Here is a 22445-nt window from a genome sequence, read left to right on the forward strand (position 1 = left end):
CGCGGTCCACGAGACAATAGGGTCTACTTCGAGATATTTAGAAGTGACCTTCACGGCGAGGGCCCATGATAGAAATGAAATAGAAAGAAAAAAAATTGTATTGATTAAAACAATACACAATACTTCATATTTATACATGTTTAGAAGAGAGAATTTTTCTCAGAGGATTTTCCTTAATAGCTTTATGATATCTTATCATGTAGTCGGAGAGATCTTGACTGCGAGGTTATTATCACGGGAGATCAATTTATAGAAATTATTGAACCATTAAATCATATATTATTTTTTAAATTTATATTTAATCATTGATCCTTATATTTTTGTTTTTCCTTCTTACCCCGATAAATTGATATTATGGTTAAAAACACTTAAAGGTGATCAAATATTTAATAAAAATATTGATGATTATTTTTGCATGTTTTACAATAGATAAGTTTGAAAAAAATAATTTCGCCCGATGACAAAATAAATTTAATCATAATAAGATGAATAATAAGGATAAAAATAGTTAAGGAATGCGCAAATAGACATAAGATGATGAATAATTAGGATTGGAAAGACCTGGATGTAAAGTGTACTTTCAATGCACAGAGTGAAGAAAATACTAACAAAAGTAAGATTATTGGGATTGATTTTTTTTAATTCTTATGGACAAAAAATTTAAAGAGGGTGGAAAAAAAAAGGAGGAATTGTTCAAAGTTAATGTAAAAAAAGTATATGAAGGAGAGAAAAAGACAATGTTAAATTATTTTAGATTTTATATTAGAAAGTGTATGAGATTTATGTTTAAGTTAGGTTAACTCAATCGAATATTGGAAAGATCTTTATTGGATTCGAATATATTTTTCGGTTCGAATAATCATGATCTACGTTAACATCACATGAGAGAAAAGATAAAATGAAATTTTTAAGATTTATATTAAACTATATTTTACATCGTTCTTTTTTACTTTATTTTAAATTGTTAATCCCTGAGTTTCTATTTTGATAATAAGGTATTCTTCCCCCAACAACAAAAAGTAAATCCTGTGTTGTCGACTCGAGAATCCCGTGGTCGTTTGGTACGGGAGCAGAAGTCTCATGGTCGGCGCGTGGGGCCCGCTATTTGGCGCTACCGATAGCACGCCAAGCCAAACAAACATCGGACATACGGCGACTATATATAAATAGTGCAAAAGTTGGTGCACAAGTGGGTATCGAATGCAGAGTTCAGTTAGGAAATGAAATATTGTATCAGCCCTTCCGGACTCATACCCACGCCGTAACCTCGGATGCTGCTCGGAGTCGGACAGCGGACACGCTCGTGAAAATCCCCATTGGAAGTTGCGGCGGGGCCCACTGTTGGTCTACCCATCGTGGGGCCCACCAGAGAACTCCAGCACCTGAAATGATACCCACTGCGCCATAAATACATGTATATATTCTCTCTCCCCGGTATCTCTCCAACACACTCTTTCCCTATATAACCAGTCCAGCCTGGAGAACCTCCTCTTTCCATTCCAAATCCCATAGCCACACGCCTCCCACCCTCCCTCTCTCTCTTATAAACCTCATCAAAATTGGGGTTTTTTGGTCTCCTTGTCTTGCAGTTCTAACCAGCGGTTCAATTGCGGTATTGTCCTCCTCCTAAAGATGTCACTTTTATGGTTATGGAAATTGTTGAGACGATTAAAGATGATGTTCGTTGATGGGATGTGATCTCGGTTTTTTGTGGGTTTGGTTTCTTGAACGGGAAGCAATGGATTTTATGGATTCGTGACGCTAAAGATTTGCTTTTTTGTTATCATTATTGTTAATGCACATCTTTTAATTGCGCAGTTTGTGAGATCGATCGGGGAGGGAAGAGGAGGAGGGAGGAGAATGGCGGAAGAGCAGCGATGCCAAGAGGGGCACCGCCCGTGCGCGAACAACTGCGGATTCTTCGGGAGCCCCGCGACGCTCAACCTCTGCTCCAAATGCTACCGCGACCACCGCCTCAAGGAGGAGGAAAAGCAGCAGCCGCAGCAAGCGTCGTCGTCGTCCGCGACCGCAGCCGAGGTGGTCGTCGAGGAATCCCTCTGCGCCTCCTCCTCCTCCGCCTCCTCGCCAGCCTCCTTTGTGGGTGCTGAGGCGGGGGAACCTTCGGTCCTGGTCGCCTCGGCGACGGCCGTCGCGGCGACGGAGACGGAGAAAAAGGGGCCGAACCGGTGCGCGGAGTGCCGGAAGAGGGTGGGGCTGACGGCGGGGTTCCGGTGCCGGTGCGGCGCCACCTACTGCGGGACCCACCGGCACGCGGAGCAGCACGGCTGCACCTTCGACTTCAAGGCGGCCGGCCGCGCTGCCATCGCCCGCGCCAACCCCGTCGTCAGGGCCGTCAAGCTCCACAAGATCTGAAGGATCTCCGCCCTCCGCTTCCGATCTCGTCTCCAGAGGGCGCGCCGCCACTCCATTCGCTTTGCTTTCTCCATCATCATTATTTTCTTTTTCTTTTAACTGCCGGTGGTAAAAAAATGAAGTGTGGAAAATATAAATAAATGATTATTAATTATTAGATCTTTATTTATTCAATTATCCTATTATTACATTTATCATAAATATGATTTTAATGGAAACTCGACACACGCTTTATCACCTTTCATCAAGTCAATGCCATTTGACCTAAAAGCTTTGCATACATCACGGATGATCCATTCAAGACTAAAAGGTCATCTAAAAGGAAGTGATACTACTAATTTGATTTCTTTTGGATTTTTCACCCTATCTTTTTTCTTTTATTTTTTGTCCATCATCATGTAGAACAGAACAAAAATAATGTATGCATTTGACGTGATGATGTCGGCCTGATGGGCTAATTAGCTTATCAACTTTATTCGGTTTAAATCACTGATCATAATATTTAAGCTAAAATTGATAGTAATATATTATTTTTATAAGTCAATTTTAATTTTATCCAATGTGGGACTATTATACCTTCTGTACTTTTATTGCAGCTGCCAAAGACACCAAAATTCATCACCATTAAATTCATGCCACAGTAAGATTACGTTTAATGACTTGTGTTGCCTAAAATGGAAGCTAACTTAGAGCTTCAAAATTGAATTTTCTATGGCAAGAAGCAATTAATCTTAGGGTCCGATTAGGGTGGCCAAAATGGAAGCAAATAAGAAAAAGGTAGATTATTGTAGGAAATAATGTTCGGTCTCTTGTTTTGAGTGTTAAGGTCATTTCTTGAACGTGCAAAGATAAAAACATGCCAAAAAATATATATATTGATAAGAAAAGATAACTGATGATGAAAAAATAAATGAATATTATTGAATTAATATGATGATATGATCCAATAATTAAGGGAGGAAAAAGGACGAGAGGACTACAATATAGAGAAACTAATTTTTTTTAGTGAGCCCGTTAAAGTTGGTAATAATTTTTTTTTTCAAAAATAGATATTTATTACTTCAATATTTTAGAACAATCAATCCCATGTTAATAAAAAAGCAAAAGGAAGTAGGAACTTCAAGCCTATTATCCTTCTCGAGTAGAAGTACCATATATATTATTATATACTAAAATTTAGATAAAAACTATTTTTATATGCTTTAATTGATATAATTATCTTTGAGAGGTTTTTTATATATATGGGACTAAGTAATATATTGTCTTAAGATAACAAAAAAAGATTTTCTCACCAAATAAAGTCTACCCATTCGTAATAGGAAGATTAAGCTTCAAACCAACTATTAATCCATGAGCAAGAAAGCTTTTTTCCAATGTAGGTGGATAAAATGGGCAACATTAATATCCCACTTGATATCCCTATAATTATGTTATCATAAGATTGTTTTAGTATTCTTCGTACACATTATATTTTTCTTGATATAAAATTGTATAAAGATGTTAGATTTTTTGAATGATGATTTTGCATTCAATTTATCTAGCATCATTTGAGAAGCAATGCTAATTTTTAACTATTATAAATTGAACCTGTTATTTCAAACTTGTACTCAAAGAAATATCACATTCAATCATATAGTTATATAACATTTTCCCTTGATTAGAATATCTTTTATGTCTCCTCTTACACCTTTCAAATTATGATTATTCATCCTATCCAAATTAATAAGATATATTTTTTAAATTACAAGTATATAAGTTCCAAAAGAAATTCTTAGGGTATAAATCAATCTTGAATTTTATTGATAATTTTTTTTAAGATGAATTGAGTAAATCTATCTAGAAGTCTATTTGGTGTTAAATAGACTCCTAAATATTTCATGGGTTGGTTACTCCCCTTCATTCATCTCCAACAATGGGCTTAATGGTAGGATTATAATTATAGTTGATGAGATTCCAAAAAACGCTTAAGCCCTAACCACATTTCTACAATATTTCTCACTTCTCCTAATAAAAATCAGTGCATCGACGATCAATAGACACTTTGATCCTTTGAATCTTAAGGGGATATTTCCTTATATTCCTCAAGATCTTAAAGGAGACATGATAAAAGAGGGAACTAATCTATGGTGAGGGGAATGCACACAACACATAATCCAACTAATGTCTCGAGGAGGAAAATATATTCTAAAAAGAGAGTTCGTTCGTTTCCACGACAATCTATCATATGGTAAGAAGAGGTTCTGCCCTTCTATTTGGAAGGGAAATGAACTATTTCACCGGCATTCATGAATGCATTCCTATGGTTTTAATGGCCGGCAAGAGATATGCTTAGTTCTCCATCCTTCCTATAAATCGTTCGCCCACCCCCACCCACCCGAAAAGGCCTCCGCGACAGCACCATGTCGGCACCTCATCTTGCTTCCGCTGCCTTCTTTGCCATGGCGTGCTTCCTCGCCTGCGCCGCCGCCTACCAGCGCCCCCCGCCCAGGGAGACGCTCTCTGTCCCCCTCGCCGACGACGCCGACGGCCTCACCCCCCAACAGGTATTGCCTCCTGTTCTTCTTCCACTGCTTCTCTCTTCCATGATCGTCGTCCTGCTTCATCGCCATCCTCCTTAGCTGCGGCTTTGGCCTCACATGGAGAGGTTCCCGTCCTCCGCCGCCTCGTAATTGCTGTATCTGTCACCTCATCGTTGTACGCATGTGGGCGTAGATCCCAAGGAGGCGATACCTCTGCTCTCTCACCAATCCCCACCTGCCCTGTGCTTGAACAGCCCACGGATTCGTAGCACCGTAGTGGATAGACTCAACTCGATCGTTTCTGGTTTCCTTGCCTCGCCGAGCGATATATGCTTGTGATTCGGGATTCCTCGTGTTCAGGTACATATATCCCTCGTGGGATCCGACGGGATGAGGATTACTTGGATCACCGACGACGACAGTCCTTCCACCGTGGAGTACAGCACCTCCTCTACTTTTCCGCAACGTGGATCCAAGTTGGCCACCGGCTCCTCCTCCTCCTACTCTTACATCCTCTATCGCTCCGGCCAAATCCATGACGTCGTCATCGGCCCTCTCAGTCCCAGCACGGCCTACTATTATCGCTGCGGCTCGAACCCAACGCGCAAGTTCTCGTTCAAGACGCCACCGTCCTCCTTGCCCTTCAGGTTCGCAGTCGCCGGTACGTTCATCCGACTAGCAATCTTCTTCTCGTTCGCACGAGAACAAGGATCGATGGTGATCGTGCATGTGATGCAGGGGATTTGGGGCAGACTGGGTGGACCAACTCGACGCTCCAGCACGTGGCCGCGCAGGACTACGACGTGCTGCTGCTCCCCGGCGACCTCTCGTACGCGGACTGCCGGCAATCGCTGTGGGACTCCTTCGGCCGGCTGGTGGAGCCGCTGGCGAGCTCCCGGCCGTGGATGGTGACGCAGGGCAACCACGAGATCGAGAAGATCCCCGTCATCCACCCTCAACCGTTCGTCGCGTACAACTCCCGGTGGCGAATGCCCTACGACGCCGACCCCGCCGCCCCCTCCGCCTCCAACCTCTACTACTCCTTCGACGTCGCCGGCGGTGCCGTCCACGTGATTATGCTCGGATCCTACGCCGACTTCGGCCCCGGCTCCTCCCAGCACACGTGGCTGTCGTTCGACCTCGCGCGTCTGGACCGGAATAGGACGCCGTGGGTGGTGGCGCTGATCCACGCGCCGTGGTACAACTCGAACGCCGCGCACCAGGGGGAGGGGGAGGAGATGCGGCAGGCCATGGAGGCGCAGCTGTACGGCGCCCGCGTCGACGTGGTCTTCGCCGGACACGTGCACGCGTACGAGCGATTCACGCGCGTGTACGACAACCGGTCCGACCCGTGCGGGCCGGTGCACATCATCATAGGAGACGGCGGCAACAGGGAAGGGCTGGCGTCGGAGTACCTGGACAAGCCGAAGATCTCGGTGTTCAGGGAGGCAAGCTTCGGGCACGGTCGGCTGGAGGTGGCCAACGCGACTCACGCTCTCTGGACTTGGAACCGGAACGACGATGACGAGGCAGTGGTAGCGGACCAAGTCTGGCTCACCAGCCTCGCCTCCAACCCGGCTTGTCACTAACCAAAGTCAACCTAATATGCCTTCTCTTTCGAAGCTCATGTTGTATGTTTGTCTTGTATGTGTGTCTTTCACGGAATCGCACTCGTCATGGTCCTCTTTCAGTACCTTCTGAAGCGTTTACTGCTTCAAACTTCACTGCGATACAGTGCTTACTTAGGTTAAGTGTCATTAAGATCAAATCTGTCGTCTTCCTTTTGAATTCTGCTACCTTAATGTATAGATCTCTCAAGCTACTGCCAACATTAATTGGTTCTACAGGCACACTACGCGTCCAGCCGAGTAAAATCTGGATCCAGGGCAATTAAAGCTTAGCATTTATAAGGCCTGGGATTCTAATTGCTCCAAGATGCACCAGTCAAGTTCTGACTCCAATAGACCAACCAGTCGATGAAGCAGTTCTAGCAGCTGCGTTGCTCATGATGAGCGGCGTTCACGGCCATGCAATCCAACCTTCTCTCCTGTCTCCAAAGCCTCCTCAATTGGGGATGCAGGTGAATGGCAGGCAGATAGAGTTCCAAGATGTCCTGGCAAATATACATACAGGAAGCTCTGCTTCCTTCATCCTCATTAAGATCTTTTGGTCTACCGTGATGGTGTAAGGTACCACAATGCTCCTCCTGGAGGCTGCCATGGAACGATGAGTTTGACTGGCTATCGAGTGCTCATCATTTGTTCCTGGAGCCATGCAGAAACCTGTAGGAGGAATCAAGAAAGCCACCAATGACAGATTCCCCTAACAGCACCCCCCGCTCCAAGTAGTATAGTAATGGTTCTCGAACACAGCCATCCACCATTGTGGGGAAGAGGAGCCGCAGATTGTTTCCACTGTAACCTAAAGACACATCTTTCACCATAGACCATGCAGTTTCAAAGTCCCCAAGGTGTGTGCTCGTTGAACTGGATCTGTGATTGCAGGTGCTCATCACGAAGCTCAAAAGTATTCGAGGGAAATCCTTTGCACCAAATCTGAGGTTGAGGACACAGCGCAATAATTCCTATCCTAAATAAGCTAACCTGGGCAGAACTACTTATAAATACGATTAACATTTCAGCATGGAAAGTAAGAAAACACTATAGTGTAGAAAACATTGAACGACAGGAAACAACAATGGCTTTTTGCACCCTTGTAAGTAGCTTCTTGGCCAATGGAATCATCGTCTACTTTTTCGTCGTCCTAAGTCTGAAGAACACAGTCTAATGCTGTGAGTATCTTCGTGAAATGACCATATTGACCTTCCTCCCGACCTAAAGGTATGTCCGTTAAAAGTAGGAAACTAAGAACTAATAATAGGAGACTTGTTTGTGCAACAGATAGGGAGAAAGTTGTCATTTTATCGCAAGAAAAGAGCATCGACGGGGGTGGCTCCTATCCCGGAGGCGGCCATCATTGCGGATCTTTGGGCCGACCACCTCCAGCAACATCATGATGCGGTGGCCACCCCATGCGATTTCCCCGTAATGCCCCCTTCGGCGAGCCACCCTCTCACTCTCTCCTCCCTCCTCGTTCGCTCGAATCCCCAAATGCATGATTCCTTTGCCGGCCACCATGTGTTGAGTGTTTGTCTCTCTCTCTCTCTCTCTCTCTCTCTCTCTCTCTGTCTCCTGGTGGAGACAGAGATGGCCATCTTGTATCCTATAAATCAGCCCATACCGCACCCCCCGACATCTCACTATCCCACCCAAATCCCTCTCATTCGATTCACTTCTTAGTAAAGGCCTGTGATCCGAAAGGTGAGCACATTTGAAGGGCAAACTCATGCAGACTTCGTCTTGTTAGCTTTCTCCTTCGTTGGGATACGATCTCTCCTCAAGGAGTTGGCGTCCGCTGATACTTGTTTCCTTGTTGTTACTTTGAGTAGTACGTTAGCCTTTGCCTTTGCATCCTCCTGTTTCTCTCTGCCTGCTTATTTTCCCGGTCTCTCTCTCTCTCTCTCTCTATAGAAGATTCAGCTATGCATGTTTTGATTTGTTGGTTCCGAAGGTTTCTAATCTAGCTTTTCATTCCCTGTAGCATATCCTGGACTCACTACCACACCCAGTCTGACGTGATCTACTCTGCTGCTGCTTGCACTTTCCCCTTAGATACACTTTGCCTGTTGTTTCAGGCAAAGACATGGAAAGGGTCAACACCAAGCTGTACTTGCGGAACTACTACATTCTGAAGGAGAACGAGAGGCTGAGAAAGAAAGCACAGCTTCTCAACCAGGAAAACCAGGCTCTCTTGTCTGAGCTGAAACAGAAGCAGAAGCTGGCCAAGTCCAGTGCCACCTCCAACCCCATTCCCAGCATCCCTGACCTCAACACTACTCCCCCAACACCCACCATGGGCCCCAGTGGAAGCCAGCATCCCTGATGATAGAAAGACACGTCTCTTCCTCGGAACTTTTTATTTTGGGTTTGATGGATTGTGGATCCTATACATGCAGCTGGATCAGTTTGCCCAACAAGCTGCAGTAGGGCAGTTTTATGCATTATTTCCTCTAAAGATCTGAAGTTCCCAAAACAAACGTTCCATTTGATGCACTCATACCAAGGCTCCCGCCTCGATTCCTGTGCTTTATACAATGCAGTACAAGATATGTTAAGATACCAAGTCGCCTCTTTGTTTATTTATGCTCTTAGAACCGAACCCGGTCTAACCGAATCGAAAAATCAATGGACAATATGGCTCAAATCGAAACCAGTTTACATCTAATCGAATAGGTTCAAGATCAATTAATTTGATTTGATTAATTAATTTCTAATATATATATATATAGCAATTAGGATAGCAATTTTGAGTCAGTTTAATTGAATGAATCCAATCAATGAATCAAAATTTTAATTCAATTGATGGACATTCTAAAAAAGTTTCCACATAATTGCTATCCTAAACATGCTAAGATAGAGCTCATCTATACAACTCAATCGAATGCATAATCTTCATATCATATTAATAAAAATTAAAGTGAGAAAAAAAAGATTAATATAAATAAAAATATACATTTATATTGTGCGGCTTTTGGATTGGTTTGAACCAATTAGGAGCTTAAGATAATAAACTTGATCGAACTTATTATTTTTGAAATTAAAATTGATTCAATTTTTTAATTCGAACTTATGCCTTTATGTATGTGTGTATGCATAATAAGATCTAAAAAAAGAAGAAGAAAAAACTCTAGGCTGCCGCATGGCATACCAAGGTGCAAGTGGAACAAAGAGTTTCTTCAGACCCTGGTCATCAGATAACATCAATGAGCTACACCTTTGTGAATGGACGAAAGGTGCAGCATGTGATTAGTAACGAGCAAGGATGTATAAACCAACAAGTCTGAATCCTACATGTGCAACCATAGGAAACTATGCAAATCCAGAAGAACAAGTGACAACCCAATTAGATTGGTGGGAGCTCAGAACACTAGCAAAGAACTACTTGATATCCGTGTGCTATTATTATCAATGGCTTTTATGATTGGATCGCAGGAGGGGGTAAGTCTTTTCACTGAAATAATGTCTTTAATTTAAGATGATGCGAGGCTTGGATGATTGGTCGAGGATGGATACATGTCACTCGGATTTGGAGAACAAAAAGACTAAAAGAGTAAGCGAAGAAGGCGGCGCACCAGCGCAAGATTGCATCCAATGGGAGTCTATGACATTTGGTTTCTCCGGATGAGGTTGACCATCGCCCGCAACACGTCATATGATCTCGAGTTCGAAGTCCCATCAGGATGTCCTACTTGGGCCCACATGAAAGCAATCATCATGTCAAAACAAACAAGAAAGGAAGAGCCGTGAGGCTCCATGAACACTACCTGTACATGAGCATGAGCCAAACCTGCTGGATGCACGATTTATGTGAATCTTAGATCAATCAACCTTATCTTGGGATTGGATAAATGGTTCGCTAATGAAGTTGGAATGTGCTAAAAAAAACTGTCTACTCCTGACAATAATATGTCACGAAGAGAAGAGCAACACTTCTGATATCTTTTTAAAAGGCATCTGTTGTTTACCATGAATATCCCTTCTCCAATATGCATATAATAAGCATGGAGTTTTCAACAAATATCTAGAAAAAGAGAAAAAAGAATTACCTGCTGCTAGAAACCAACCTCTGGTTATGAGCCAAGGAATCAAATAGTGTTTTGACCTGGAAAATGGTTGATGCACCTGCTTAGTACATTGAATTTGATTCCACATGACAATTAATATAAGAACTAATAAAACTGAAAATTGCGCAGAATAGTAAATGACATCTCTGTTTCAACAATAGAAATGATAGCTGATGAATGATATCAACTTTGGCACACATGATCACGCCAATATCATAAATTTGATCTTGACAAATGGGCGAAATGGAAACCATTCTTGCAATAATGTATAAATAAGCACGTCATGCCAACCATAGGAGGCCAATTCTCTAGAAGTTGAGCATGTTTAGTACCATTTGGATCTTCCACTTGAAATTTTCTGCAGCCTCTGCATCCTATAGTCCCATTGCAAGTTATATTTGGGACAGAAATTTTAAGAGCATAGTCCTATCTACTACCATCTATTTGATGTCCATTCCTGGGTGTTTTTCTCAGCTTGGCAGCAATTCCTAGGGATTATTTGTATACCTTAACCATGAACAAAAGGAGGTACCTTTCCATCCAACTGGGTAAAGTACATTTTGTTCTTTTCCTTGTCTATTATGGCAAATGTCAGGTTGTCTATGGCTTTGGATAGTAGTTACCATGTAAACTTACCATGACAATAACAGTAAGCAGTAGTAATGATAATAACATAGACCTGACAGCAGCAGGAGGATAGCTATTCTGATTTACACATTTAATCATTTTCATTTAACACTTTATTTTTGCTATACACTTTATCCCAATAATTATCAGCAACATATTGCTCAAACAAGTGATTTGAAGGAAGTTGTTAGGACTCTAGCTTGGAGAGTTCTAATTGAGAGGGACATTCATGTAAAAATGTTAGGACTCTAGCTAGGAGAGTCCTAATTGAGAGGGACATTCTGTTAGGACTCTAGCTAGGAGAGTCCTAATTGTGAGGGGCATTCATGTAGGAGGTCTTTTCTTAGAGAAGAATTAGGAGTTGTAAGGGAATAGGAGTCTTGAGTAGGAGTCCTATTAGGAGTTGGTTAGAAGTAAGAGTCTTAAGTAGGAGTCCTATTAGGAGTTAGGGTTTAGAAGCCCTATAAATAGCCATGTATTCCTTCTCTTTTCATAGGCAATAGATGAATCTTTTATGCAGCCTTTGAGCAGCAACTTGGAAGGAGGAACCCCTATAGAGTTCCAAGGAGGCCGATCCCCTAAAGAGATCAACCCCAAGTTTAGAATCTGCAAGGGTTCTAACATCTGGTATCAGAGCAGCGTTCTTGGCGTCTCGCTGCCCTTCCACAGCCATCCATCAACCCTCTACAACCATCCAAAGCAATTCCCACAATTGCTTAAAAGATCGTCACCGAATTCCGTCATCATCTCCACCACCACGGATCATCCTTTGATCTCCCCGTGAATTGTAACAGGTTCTGGTTTCCTACCTTACTGCTGCTGCAATTTAGTTATCCTTATTCGAAAATCCAAAAAAAAAAAAAATCGTTCCTATATTGCTGCATAAACTTTTTGTCACAAAGTTTTCATCTCTACGACGAAAGATACATTGCAGAATTCCAACCGCATAGCACCATCTGTTTGATCTTGCTACTGTGCTTTTTCTATCCAAATTTCTACGAAATTTTTATGACATCTTTGACACTTCTTAACAGTGGATTTCCCTTTGGTTTCATCAAAAAATTCTCAATATAAACTACTGATCTTTTATGTCCAATCTGCTGCACTTGAATTGCAGAATTCAAGCTGCATAGCACCATCTGTTTGATCTTGCTACTGTGCTTTTTCTATCCAAATTTCTACGAAATTTTTATGACATCTTTGACACTTCCTAACAGTAGATTTACCTTTGGTTTCATCGAAAAATTCTCAATATAAACTACTGATCTTTTATGTCCAATCTGCTGCACTTGAAAAATCTATGCTGCAGAAAATTTCAGCTGCATATCGTTGCCTTAACCCATCTATTTGCAATCTTTTTTGAATGAAATTTCTTATACACTTCATAGATCATCTTGGCTTCCATCTAAGATTGATCTATTAAGAAATTCATCTCTAAAAACGATTTTATGTTGCTGCAAATTTTCATCGTAACCCGCTGAAATTTTTTGACGATAATTCTGCAATTGCAACTTGCACCAGTTTCCTTGCTGTTATACTGCCGAAATTTTCTTGATTAAATTAGATATCCTTGCTGTCATATAAACTGTGATTTTGCTATCAATTCCCTCCTCAATTCTCCCAAGTTTTTGGTGGAAATTACGTCGAGAAACCGTTGTTTCTTCGACGACAATTCTACTCTTACAAGACAGCACATACTTGCTGCAACTTCCACGGATTTCTGTCAAACCTTTGCTACCATCTACCACAGATCCAAAACTTTCATCCACAGCCCTAAAACTCTACAAAACCACACCCTCAAACTGCACCCAAAACAGCCACAAAACAAACCTAAACCGCAGCCTACATCCACCAATCCACCAACACTTTCGACCATCACTTCTCTCAACCTATACATGCCTTTAACCCAACAGCAAAAGAGAGATCTTAACATCATTGATTTGGGGCCATATACTATGGCATCTAAGGAGGCAATCAATGTTAAATTCGAAGCCTTGGAGGCGCGAATGGAGGATAAGATTCGGACGCTCTTTACCGAACTCAGATTGGGCCGACCACTAAGCCCGAAGAAATCATATCAAGGAGAGAGCTTTGCCCAATCACACCAAGCCCGAAGAGATGACTTCCGAGGGAGGAGAGGCTCTATGACCGACCCCAACTATCCATGCATGAGAGTGGACTTCCCTAGATGGGAAGAAGGAGACCCGATTGGTTGGATCTCACGCGCGGAGCGATATTTTCGGTACCACAAAATCGCAGATGCATCTATGGTGAAAATTGCAGCTATACATCTTGAAGGGGATGCTATACAGTGGTTTAAACAATTTGAACATACTTATGGAGTCATTTCATGGCAACAATTCAAAGAAGGACTGCTGATCCGCTTCAGACCAATCGATTACGAGAATATTGACGAACAACTAGCAAAGATCCGACAAACCTCCACCATTCAGGAGTACCAAACCAGGTTTGAAAGGTTATCTAATCAAAATCATGATTGGTCTCAAAAACAGCTATTGAGGACCTTCATTGAGGGCTTGAAGCCGGAGATCCGAGGAGAAGTTAAAGCGCGACAACCGTACACGCTTATGGCAGCCATCTCTTTCGCACGACATCAAGAGGAGCAATTGAACCATGAAGCTCGGAGGACTAGGGTCGCTCCTCAACCAGTAATATTGAAGCCCTCAGCCCCCCTACTATCGACCAAGTCCCTGCACCAAAGAGGTTAACAAGAGAAGAGCTTCGGGAGCGATATGCGAAGGGGTTATGTTGGCATTGTGACGAGCCGTGGAGCCGTGAGCATCGCTGTAGTAAAGGGGGACTTCTTATGATTGAACCGATAGAAGAAGAGGTCATTGAACATCCAAAAGAGAGCCTTGAACATGAAGAAGAATTTGTAGAAGAGGAGCCACAACCGACCGAAGTTACGGTACATACACTAGCTAGCTACTCAAACCCGCAAACGATGAAAATTGGAGGCCTTCTCAAACAACAACCAATCACTATTCTCATCGACACGGGCAGTAGTACTAACTTCCTAAATAGTAAGCTTGCTGTTCGGATATCATTACCTATCGAGAATTGCTGCAGGTTTGATGTTAAGGTCACCGACGGACGAATTTTGAATTGTGATCATAGGCGCTTGCAGGAGAAACTGTTGCTGCAGGACCAAGAGATAATTGCAGATTTCTTCCTTCTCCCTCTTAACAATCATGAGGCCATGCTCAGAATTAAATGGTTGACGACATTAGGTGATATTTCTTGGAATTTTATGAAACTAATTATGAAATTTTACAGTAAGGAGAAACATGTGACATTGCACGGGAAACGTGGGGGCGACATAACAACGATTTGCACACAACAAATGGAGAATGTTTTGCATAAAGCATGCAGCGGCTTTTTGGTACAACTTGAGCAGCAAACTAAGGGAGAGCCAACAGAATTTGAAGATCCAAATCTACTTCCTTTGCTTGCTGAATTTTCAAATATATTTGACGAACCGCGCAACCTACCTCTTACCTGTCGGAATGATCATTGTATAATGATTCTTCCAGGCAAATCTTCAGCAAATGCTCAGCCATATCAGTATCCACATCTTCAGAAGGATGAAATAGAAAGGATTATAAAAGAGATGCTCGAAACAGGAGTTATTCGGCCAAGTTGCAATCTCTACTCTTCGCCGGTGCTACTTGTACGCAAGAAGGACGGAACAAGGCGAATATGTGTTGATTACCGAGCTCTCAATGGCATAATCATCAAGGACAAATACTTTATTCCAATAGTAGATGAATTGCTAGATGAAAGGGAGCACAAATCTTTACAAAGCTGGACCTTTGATCCGGGTATCATCAAATACGAGCATGCGAAGAAGACATACGGAAAACCACCTTTTGAACACACAACAACCACGGATTTTTGCTTTCTTCAACAAAAGGTGGAATATCTTGGGCATATCATATCAGAGGAAGGTGTGGCAGTGGACCCCTTCAAAATTGGAGCAATGCAAAACTGGCCGACCTCGAGAAACATAAAATTGCTACATGTCTTTCTAGGTTTAACAGGCTACTATCGCAAGTTCGTGAAAAACTATGGAAAGATCAGTGCACCACTTACTTCCTTACTAGAAAAAGATGTCTTCCAATGGTTGGACAGAGCCTCCGCTGCCTTCGACAAACTTAAGGCAGCCATGACGACGACGCCGGTGCTAACACTACCAGATTTCAACCGACCCTTCATTATTGAGGCCGACACATCTGGAGTCAGAATTGGAGCCATTCTCATGCAAGATGGTCGACCACTCGCATACACTAGCAAGGCATTATCTCCCTCCGATCAAAATATGTCAACATATGATAAGGAGATGCTCGCCATTGTGCGCGCAGCAACGAGGTGGAGATTGTACTTGATCAGGCGATACTTTCAAATCAAGACCGACCATAAAAGCCTAAAATATCTCTTGGAGCAGAAGATATCTTCCCCCGAGCAGCAAAAATGGGTAACAAAACTTCTTGGATTTGATTTTGAAATAACTTACAAAAAGGAGAAAAAGAATGTTCTTGCAGATGCGCTTTCACAGCTACCCGAGCAAGTTAAAGTTTCGACCGTTTCACTTCCGACCAGCGACTTCCTTGAGGATATTAAGATGAAATGGCAGGAAGATTCAGATACTAGTAAGATTATAAAAAAATTGGAGGAAGCACCAAGCCCCATGGCTCATTACAATTGGGACTCAAAAGAATTACACTATAAGGGACGCATTGTGCTTGTGACAAATTCTACTTGCATCTTCAATAGCAGATTTTGGACAAAGTTATTCTATATGCAGGGTACTAAATTGAAAAGGAGTACGACATATCACCCACAAACCAACAGCCAACCGGAAGTTTTAAACAAGTGCTTGGAGACAGCCCAAAGCCACCCACCAAATATGACTACCTAAAGAGAACTCCAGACCCAGCCAAGTGCCATTATTGATCGACGGATCGTGACTCAACGACGACGACCCACTAATGAAGTGCTAATACAGTGGGCGAACCTACCAAAAGAAGATGCCACTTGGGAGAACTATGACGACTTGAAGATCAAATTCTCAGAATTCATGAATCATCAGCCTCGAGGACAAGGCTGATTTGAAGAGGGCGGGTCTGTTAGGACTCTAGCTTGGAGAGTCCTAATTGAGAGGGACATTCATGTAAAAATGTTAGGACTCTAGCTAGGAGAGTCCTAATTGAGAGGGACATTCTGTTAGGACTCTAGCTAGGAGAGTCCTAATTGTGAGGGACATTCATGTAGGAGGTCTTTTCTTAGAGAAGAATTAGGAGTTGTAAGGGAATAGGAGTCTTGAGTAGGAGTCCTATTAGGAGTTGGTTAGAAGTAAGAGTCTTAAGTAGGAGTCCTATTAGGAGTTAGGATTTAGAAGCCCTATAAATAGCCATGTATTCCTTCTCTTTTCATAGGCAATAGATGAATCTTTTCTGCAGCCTTTGAGCAGCAACTTGGAGGGAGGAACCTCTATAGAGTTCCAAGGAGGTCGATCCCCTAAAGAGATCAACCTCAAGTTTAGAATCTGCAAGGGTTCTAACAGAAGTACTTTGAAAAAATGGGATTTAATCAAAGGTGCTTTGACAATATCACTATTGACTCAGCCATAATATATAGCATCATGAAATCCAACGAGAATTGGACACCGAATTCAGGAAAAGAAAGATTTAGGATCAAAATAAAACAAACAAGGATAACATTATAAAATTTGCGGTAACACAGTGTAAAGTATTATCACAGAGATAAAAAATGTGAGGATGTAAACTGTTTTAAGAGTCATAAAGGACACACCGTTCTTGTTGTCTGATCAGATGTCGCAGGGGCTCTTAAATTCTATTAGATGACTTGTAAAGGCCCCATCATTCCTACAAACCAACTTCGATATCAACTCCAACCACAATAACGGTGCCAACAGCGGCAGCCATCTCTCAGTTGATTGTACATATCTGGATTTGTGGCTGGAAACAAAAGATACAAGAAACCAACCAGACCAGCTGCAGCAGCTATAGTTGCAGTCCCTGTAAGTAAATGTATGGGTTATTTATCTTATCTTTAAAAAAATACAAAAAATCTCAATTTAATGAACAAACAAAGAAATCTGGATGAATTAACACTGAAAACATGAGAAGTAACAGGTAATACTCACGATTTTAATGGATAAAGATGAGAACCATCACATGTTCACAATGATTGCTAAAATTAAAATAGATGTGCACATGCAAAAGATTCTGATACACGAGGAGTATCATTGTATTTTGCCAAATGGTATAGAAGACAGTATTTTAAGGTAAATTTTTAAAGTGATTAATTTCTTGTAAGTAATCAATGAAGCAATTTGTTTATTCTACAAGAAAAATGAAAAACAAATCATAGAGTTTATATGACATGTTCACCTACTGATAAAGCACTCTCCACCAGCATCTGAAATAATAAAATTTGATACACCTAAGTGTACAAAACCTGAACACATTTGATTTAATGGTACTCGTTCTCTAAAGTGCATTTTTGGGCTAAGGCAACAAATAGTGGCAACAAGAACATAAGCCTCAAGACAGAAAGTTTGAGAAATCCATGATGCTACAGTTGGGTAATGGAATATTTCTCAAGTTTACGACTAAAGATATTGAAGAAAAAATTTAAGATGCTTCATTTCTCGTAAACAAGTACAGTGGCTTTGTTTTCTAGAGAATACAAAAGGCCAACAAATGACACTATAAAATGAAACAAAAAAAGTTTAAGAAAATCTGTTTCTTGTTTGTTCAGGAGAATAAAAAAGCCAACACATAACATTTGAATTATAGGATACACTAACTATCAAGCAATTTGACTCTTCACCAATCCTTAAGTCAAGAACTTGATATGACAAAATGTATGATATCTATGTATAAATTTGGCTAGTTGAGTACTGGACAGATTGTCTTAGTTGGATACAATCCAGATAACACAGTCATAATAGGAGCAGAAGCCTTAGGTCAATGGAGTTCAAGAATCATGGAACACTAGGATATTTGATGAACAAAGAATATAAAGAAACAAAAAAGATATTCCTAGATCAAGTTCATCCTTCTCCAAGCTGTTCTTTGGAAAGTAACAAATTTTCTGGATTGGACACAGTCTAGATAACACAATCATAGTAGGAGCAAATGCCTCAGATTCCTAGATCAAGTTCATCCTTCACAGTACTGTTCCTTGGAAGGGAGTTATTTAACTTATCAGGAACTATCAAGTAAAAAGGATACACCACTGCAATAGCAAAATCGAATTGCATCAAGGATACTTAGAATCTTAGATACACAAAAAATTTTGGTCAATTCATTCATGCAACATGATACAAGAAACAAAGTATTAAATCTTGGTCTGAGACCAGTACTAGTCCTGGCCCATATCAGTCGGCATGGGTATGGTCAGTCCAATTCGACCGAAAAAAAGAAACTGGTTTAGGATTTCTTAATAAATTTGACCTAATAAAAGTAAACAATCAGTAAATATATATAAGTTTTGACTATAATGAGTACTTAATGAATTGAGATATGTTATAGATATGAATTACAACTATATATAAAGAAAACATGGGATTTGATATTGACTTCTAAAATTAGTTAATGACCTAATAATGAATTACAAGAAGCTCTAAAAGGGCCTCAAAAAACTCTTAATGGATCTATTATAGGATTAGGTGGCCAGGGGTGATGTTACCATGATACAGGGTGGTACATCCAGTAATGGACCAATAGTTCACTTAATTTCAAATTGGACTGACCAAAATTGCCTAGTCCATGTTCCAGTGCCTCATCAGACCTGTAACAATCAAACATACCAGGAGGTATGAGTGGTTTTTAGAACTTTGATAAGAGGCGACTCTAGTATAGAGGAGACTTAAAATAAATATAAATAAGATGAATAGGCACGAATCAGATGCAAACATAAGCTTATTGAAGCAGAAGTTTAGGTAATATGTAGTATGAAGCACCATAATACATAGTGCAGAAATAAAATTATGTTCAACCAGACAATAAATCCCACATCTAAATCATTTTTATCATACAAGTAGACAAACCTTTCGTCCTTGGAGATGACAACACGGGCAGACCCATCACATTACAGAATATATGCGCTACAATGGGAGATATTAGGCTCCCTGTATATGGCACAAATAGATTAATTCATGTCAGCATATGTATTTACATCTGCAAAATACAAAAAAAGTGTATGCCATCCCTAGACTCATACTACTAAGCAATAAACAACTAAAGAAAATATATACTGTAAGGTCATGATTAATTATTTTAATTAAAACAAAATTAATATTCAATAACATCAAATAAGGCCACAGCCCATGTGATGACACTTCAGAGACCCAGAACTGGTGTTTGTTTGCGCCATTGTTATTGGAGTACATAAAAATTCTTTTTTATAATAGCTACCACCAGCCAAGCATGGTCTTTCATTGACCACATAGCAACCACTATGTCACCAGAACCCTAAAGTTACTGTGACCATTATTTTCAAAGGTTAAGCAGAAACTGTTGAAACAGAAGGCCATGTAAAAGAAGCTTCTAGTCAACTCATGCCCATTAAAACTACAGTAAAAAAAAGAAGTGGCATCATATCTTACACAGGAGCATATTCAAAATGCACAAACCTGTTCGAATGAAGAGAAAAGATGTGTACCATCCAAATATCACGGTATAACCAAGCTGGAGTCCTAACAACAATGATGTAGCAATTAAAAATTATAATAACAAAAGACGTCAGATAAAGCCTTAAAGTAGAACCATGTCAAACAGTACTTTTAAATTTTAACCATGACTTAGAAGAACTAGTGGAAGACAAATCAACACCAGGAATAAAAGAAGTACCTACAATCAGGAAAGCCTTCATAAAGCTATATTTTTGCTGGTAGTAGAGCTCCAAAAAATGATTTAAATGAGCTGAAACAGAAAGGAGAAAAGAGGCAAAATGAGATTTCAAGATCATTGAAAGAAGAAATGCTTTTATTACATGGAAGTTGGAATGGACAATCATAGAAATACCATGTCTAGAACTTTTAAGAGTTCGTTTATCCTAAGAATCATGCACAAAATAAAACAGTACATAAATTTAGAGCTGTATGCATAACAAAATTTCCTGAATGACCACTTGCTATTATCATATTCAACACAAAAGAAAGGACAGAAACATGGAAAGTAGCAACACTAAAGAGATTAGCATCTACCTAAACTAAAGAAAATTGGACTGAGAAATACAATACTATAAGTTCCAAATCCTCCACAAAGAAGCAATGGTATCATACAGGCCCTGAAAACAAGCTCTTCAGTGATTGGTGCCTGCCCATAGAAGTTAATTATCAGTTTATCCCAAGTGAAAAAATAATACCACACTTTTAAACAAAGGCAAAGGAAGAAATAAAATGTATGCATGTGACTAGTAAACTATAAAACAGAAATTTCAAAACAAATTTGATGTTTATGCATATGTCCAGATCATTGATCGATTGATCCTTGCAGGATTTATATGTCTTTAATTCTTCAAGTTCATATTTGCATAGAGGTCCTCTTCCCTTGTTGACCTTCATACTTCAAATGCACGACTCAAAGGACAACGACGATTGTTTGATAGATCTACTTTTGACATCATATGATGTAGAATAATTTAATATGGTATGGAAAATAGGAGAGATACGTAGGATAAATGACGGGAAGCTGCCTTTTATCCTCCAGTAAACAAAACTAGATAAGGCCTGCTGCAATCAAGCAATTAATTCCTCACTGAACGAAGTTGGCATATAATGGGTTTAACAGCTCACCATCTTATGCTATACACATTGAAAGTCAAACGCTATTTCTACTTGTTCTCCTTTTGAATAAATTTTAGTCATGTTGGAACTCCTTTCCTTGATAATCAAGGGCTCCAAGAAGAGAAAAGTACAAAATAGGACACTATCCACTGACTTTTTTTAACCCCTAAATCAATTCTGAGTTGCCTCTAAAACTAAATATATCAATACAACAAAACTTAATAAAAAAAACAAAGAACCATTCTAACTTAACTAGACTCAAATCTCAAACTATACCGAACATGACCCGGCTTGCATCACAAGAATATTCGTTCATTTACTTTATATATACATATATACACACACATAAGTAAAAGCCAGAACACATATTTTCTATTTTAGACCGAGAGAAAGGTGGAGACAGTCAACTAAAACCCTGGTGCAACAATGGATACATGCTAGGAAGCATTAAAATCCAGAAGTAAAGCCCTTACCACCACATAGTTACGCCAAGCCATAACATTCCGCGCGTATGCACAGACCCAATCTTTACATCTACGCCCATAAATTCCAACACTGCAGAAAGAATTTTCTCTACCTTCATCTTTCCATCTACTGACAAGCTTCCATGACTTTGAAACGAATGACCCGGCATATATCAAAGATGTCAGTAGGATAGGAAAGACCGCAGCTTGCCACTGCACAATCCGCTCCCATCATTAGGAAATTTCATCCGCATAGAAACCCTACAAGCGCCGCAGCTCGATAACTTACCAAGTGGTCGCGCCTGATCCCAAGAACACCCAGAATAGTTGGAAAATCGTCGAGTCTCCCAAGCTACTAAAAGAATTGGAGTCAGATTCGCGTTTATTGAAACGAGGTGGGAGGAGGAGATGGAAAGATAGGCGGCTTACTCCGAGGAGGAAGAGGCAGGAGATTACAGAGACTGCAGAGGAGACGACAGCGCAGGCGAACCGCCGGATCATGAAGCTTTCGAGCGAGGCCGGTGGAGGAAGGCGAAGGATTAGGGTAGGAGAGTAGAGTATCGCGACGTAGAAGAATGCCATGGCCGCACACGCGGTCACCGCCACCCTCCCCGAGATCGGAGCCGTCGCCAGCGCTAAATGATCGGAGATCCGGGGATTTTCCGATGTGGAGGAGGAGGAGGAAGCCATGGCCGTGGATGGGAATGAGGACGGCATCGCTAGCTTCCCACACGGAGGCGGAAAAGCAGCCTCCGCTTTTGTATGTTTTCTTTCTTTATTTTTATTCCCTTCAAATGATTTCAATCTTTTAATATATAGCATAAAAAAATAAAAATAATTGAATATTTATATTGACAACGCTTTTTTGCACTATTTAAAGCCTTATTTTAACAACTTATAATATTTCAAAAATATACTTTTAGAAATATACGTAATTTGCA

At 40.8% G+C, this 22445-nt stretch overlaps 3 protein-coding genes and 1 long non-coding RNA gene across 10 annotated transcripts; 3 read left to right on the forward strand and 1 right to left on the reverse strand.

Moving 5' to 3' along the window:
- Positions 1-1457: 1457 nt before the first annotated feature.
- Positions 1458-2547, forward strand: LOC135613511 (zinc finger A20 and AN1 domain-containing stress-associated protein 5-like). Its single transcript, XM_065110546.1, has 2 exons — positions 1458-1612; positions 1819-2547. The coding sequence occupies exon 2, from the start codon at positions 1861-1863 to the stop codon at positions 2371-2373; it is 513 nt and encodes a 170-aa protein (XP_064966618.1). The 5' UTR covers positions 1458-1612; positions 1819-1860; the 3' UTR covers positions 2374-2547.
- Positions 2548-4724: 2177 nt separating this feature from the next.
- Positions 4725-6742, forward strand: LOC135615001 (probable purple acid phosphatase 20). The gene is made up of 3 exons (XM_065112937.1): positions 4725-4916; positions 5253-5553; positions 5631-6742. The coding sequence occupies exons 1-3, from the start codon at positions 4773-4775 to the stop codon at positions 6479-6481; spliced, it is 1296 nt and encodes a 431-aa protein (XP_064969009.1). The 5' UTR covers positions 4725-4772; the 3' UTR covers positions 6482-6742.
- A 1002-nt stretch (positions 6743-7744) lies between these two features.
- On the forward strand, positions 7745-9074 carry LOC135613513 (uncharacterized). The gene is made up of 2 exons (XR_010487324.1): positions 7745-8339; positions 8493-9074. It is a non-coding gene; the product is annotated as an uncharacterized LOC135613513 (long non-coding RNA).
- Positions 9075-9847: 773 nt separating this feature from the next.
- LOC135584105 (CAAX prenyl protease 2-like) lies at positions 9848-22269 on the reverse strand. 7 transcript variants are annotated; one of them, XM_065112939.1, is made up of 10 exons: positions 21934-22269; positions 21794-21856; positions 21514-21717; positions 20459-20570; positions 20103-20174; positions 19886-19948; positions 19301-19381; positions 17035-17261; positions 10558-10613; positions 9848-10196 (listed from the first exon to the last, which is right to left on the reverse strand). In XM_065112939.1, exons 1-8 carry the CDS (start codon positions 22219-22221, stop codon positions 17128-17130), a joined length of 1017 nt encoding a protein of 338 aa, XP_064969011.1. In that variant the 5' UTR covers positions 22222-22269; the 3' UTR covers positions 9848-10196; positions 10558-10613; positions 17035-17127. The 7 variants fall into 7 exon arrangements, with proteins under 7 accessions (XP_064969011.1, XP_064969012.1, XP_064969013.1 ...); XM_065112940.1 differs by having other exon boundaries at positions 9848-10199; XM_065112941.1 differs by lacking the exon at positions 9848-10196 and having other exon boundaries at positions 10389-10613; positions 19886-19940; positions 20107-20174.
- Positions 22270-22445: the final 176 nt, after the last annotated feature.

This window comes from Musa acuminata, chromosome BXJ2-6 (genome assembly GCF_036884655.1).
Source record: "Musa acuminata AAA Group cultivar baxijiao chromosome BXJ2-6, Cavendish_Baxijiao_AAA, whole genome shotgun sequence".
NCBI lineage: Eukaryota > Viridiplantae > Streptophyta > Magnoliopsida > Zingiberales > Musaceae > Musa > Musa acuminata.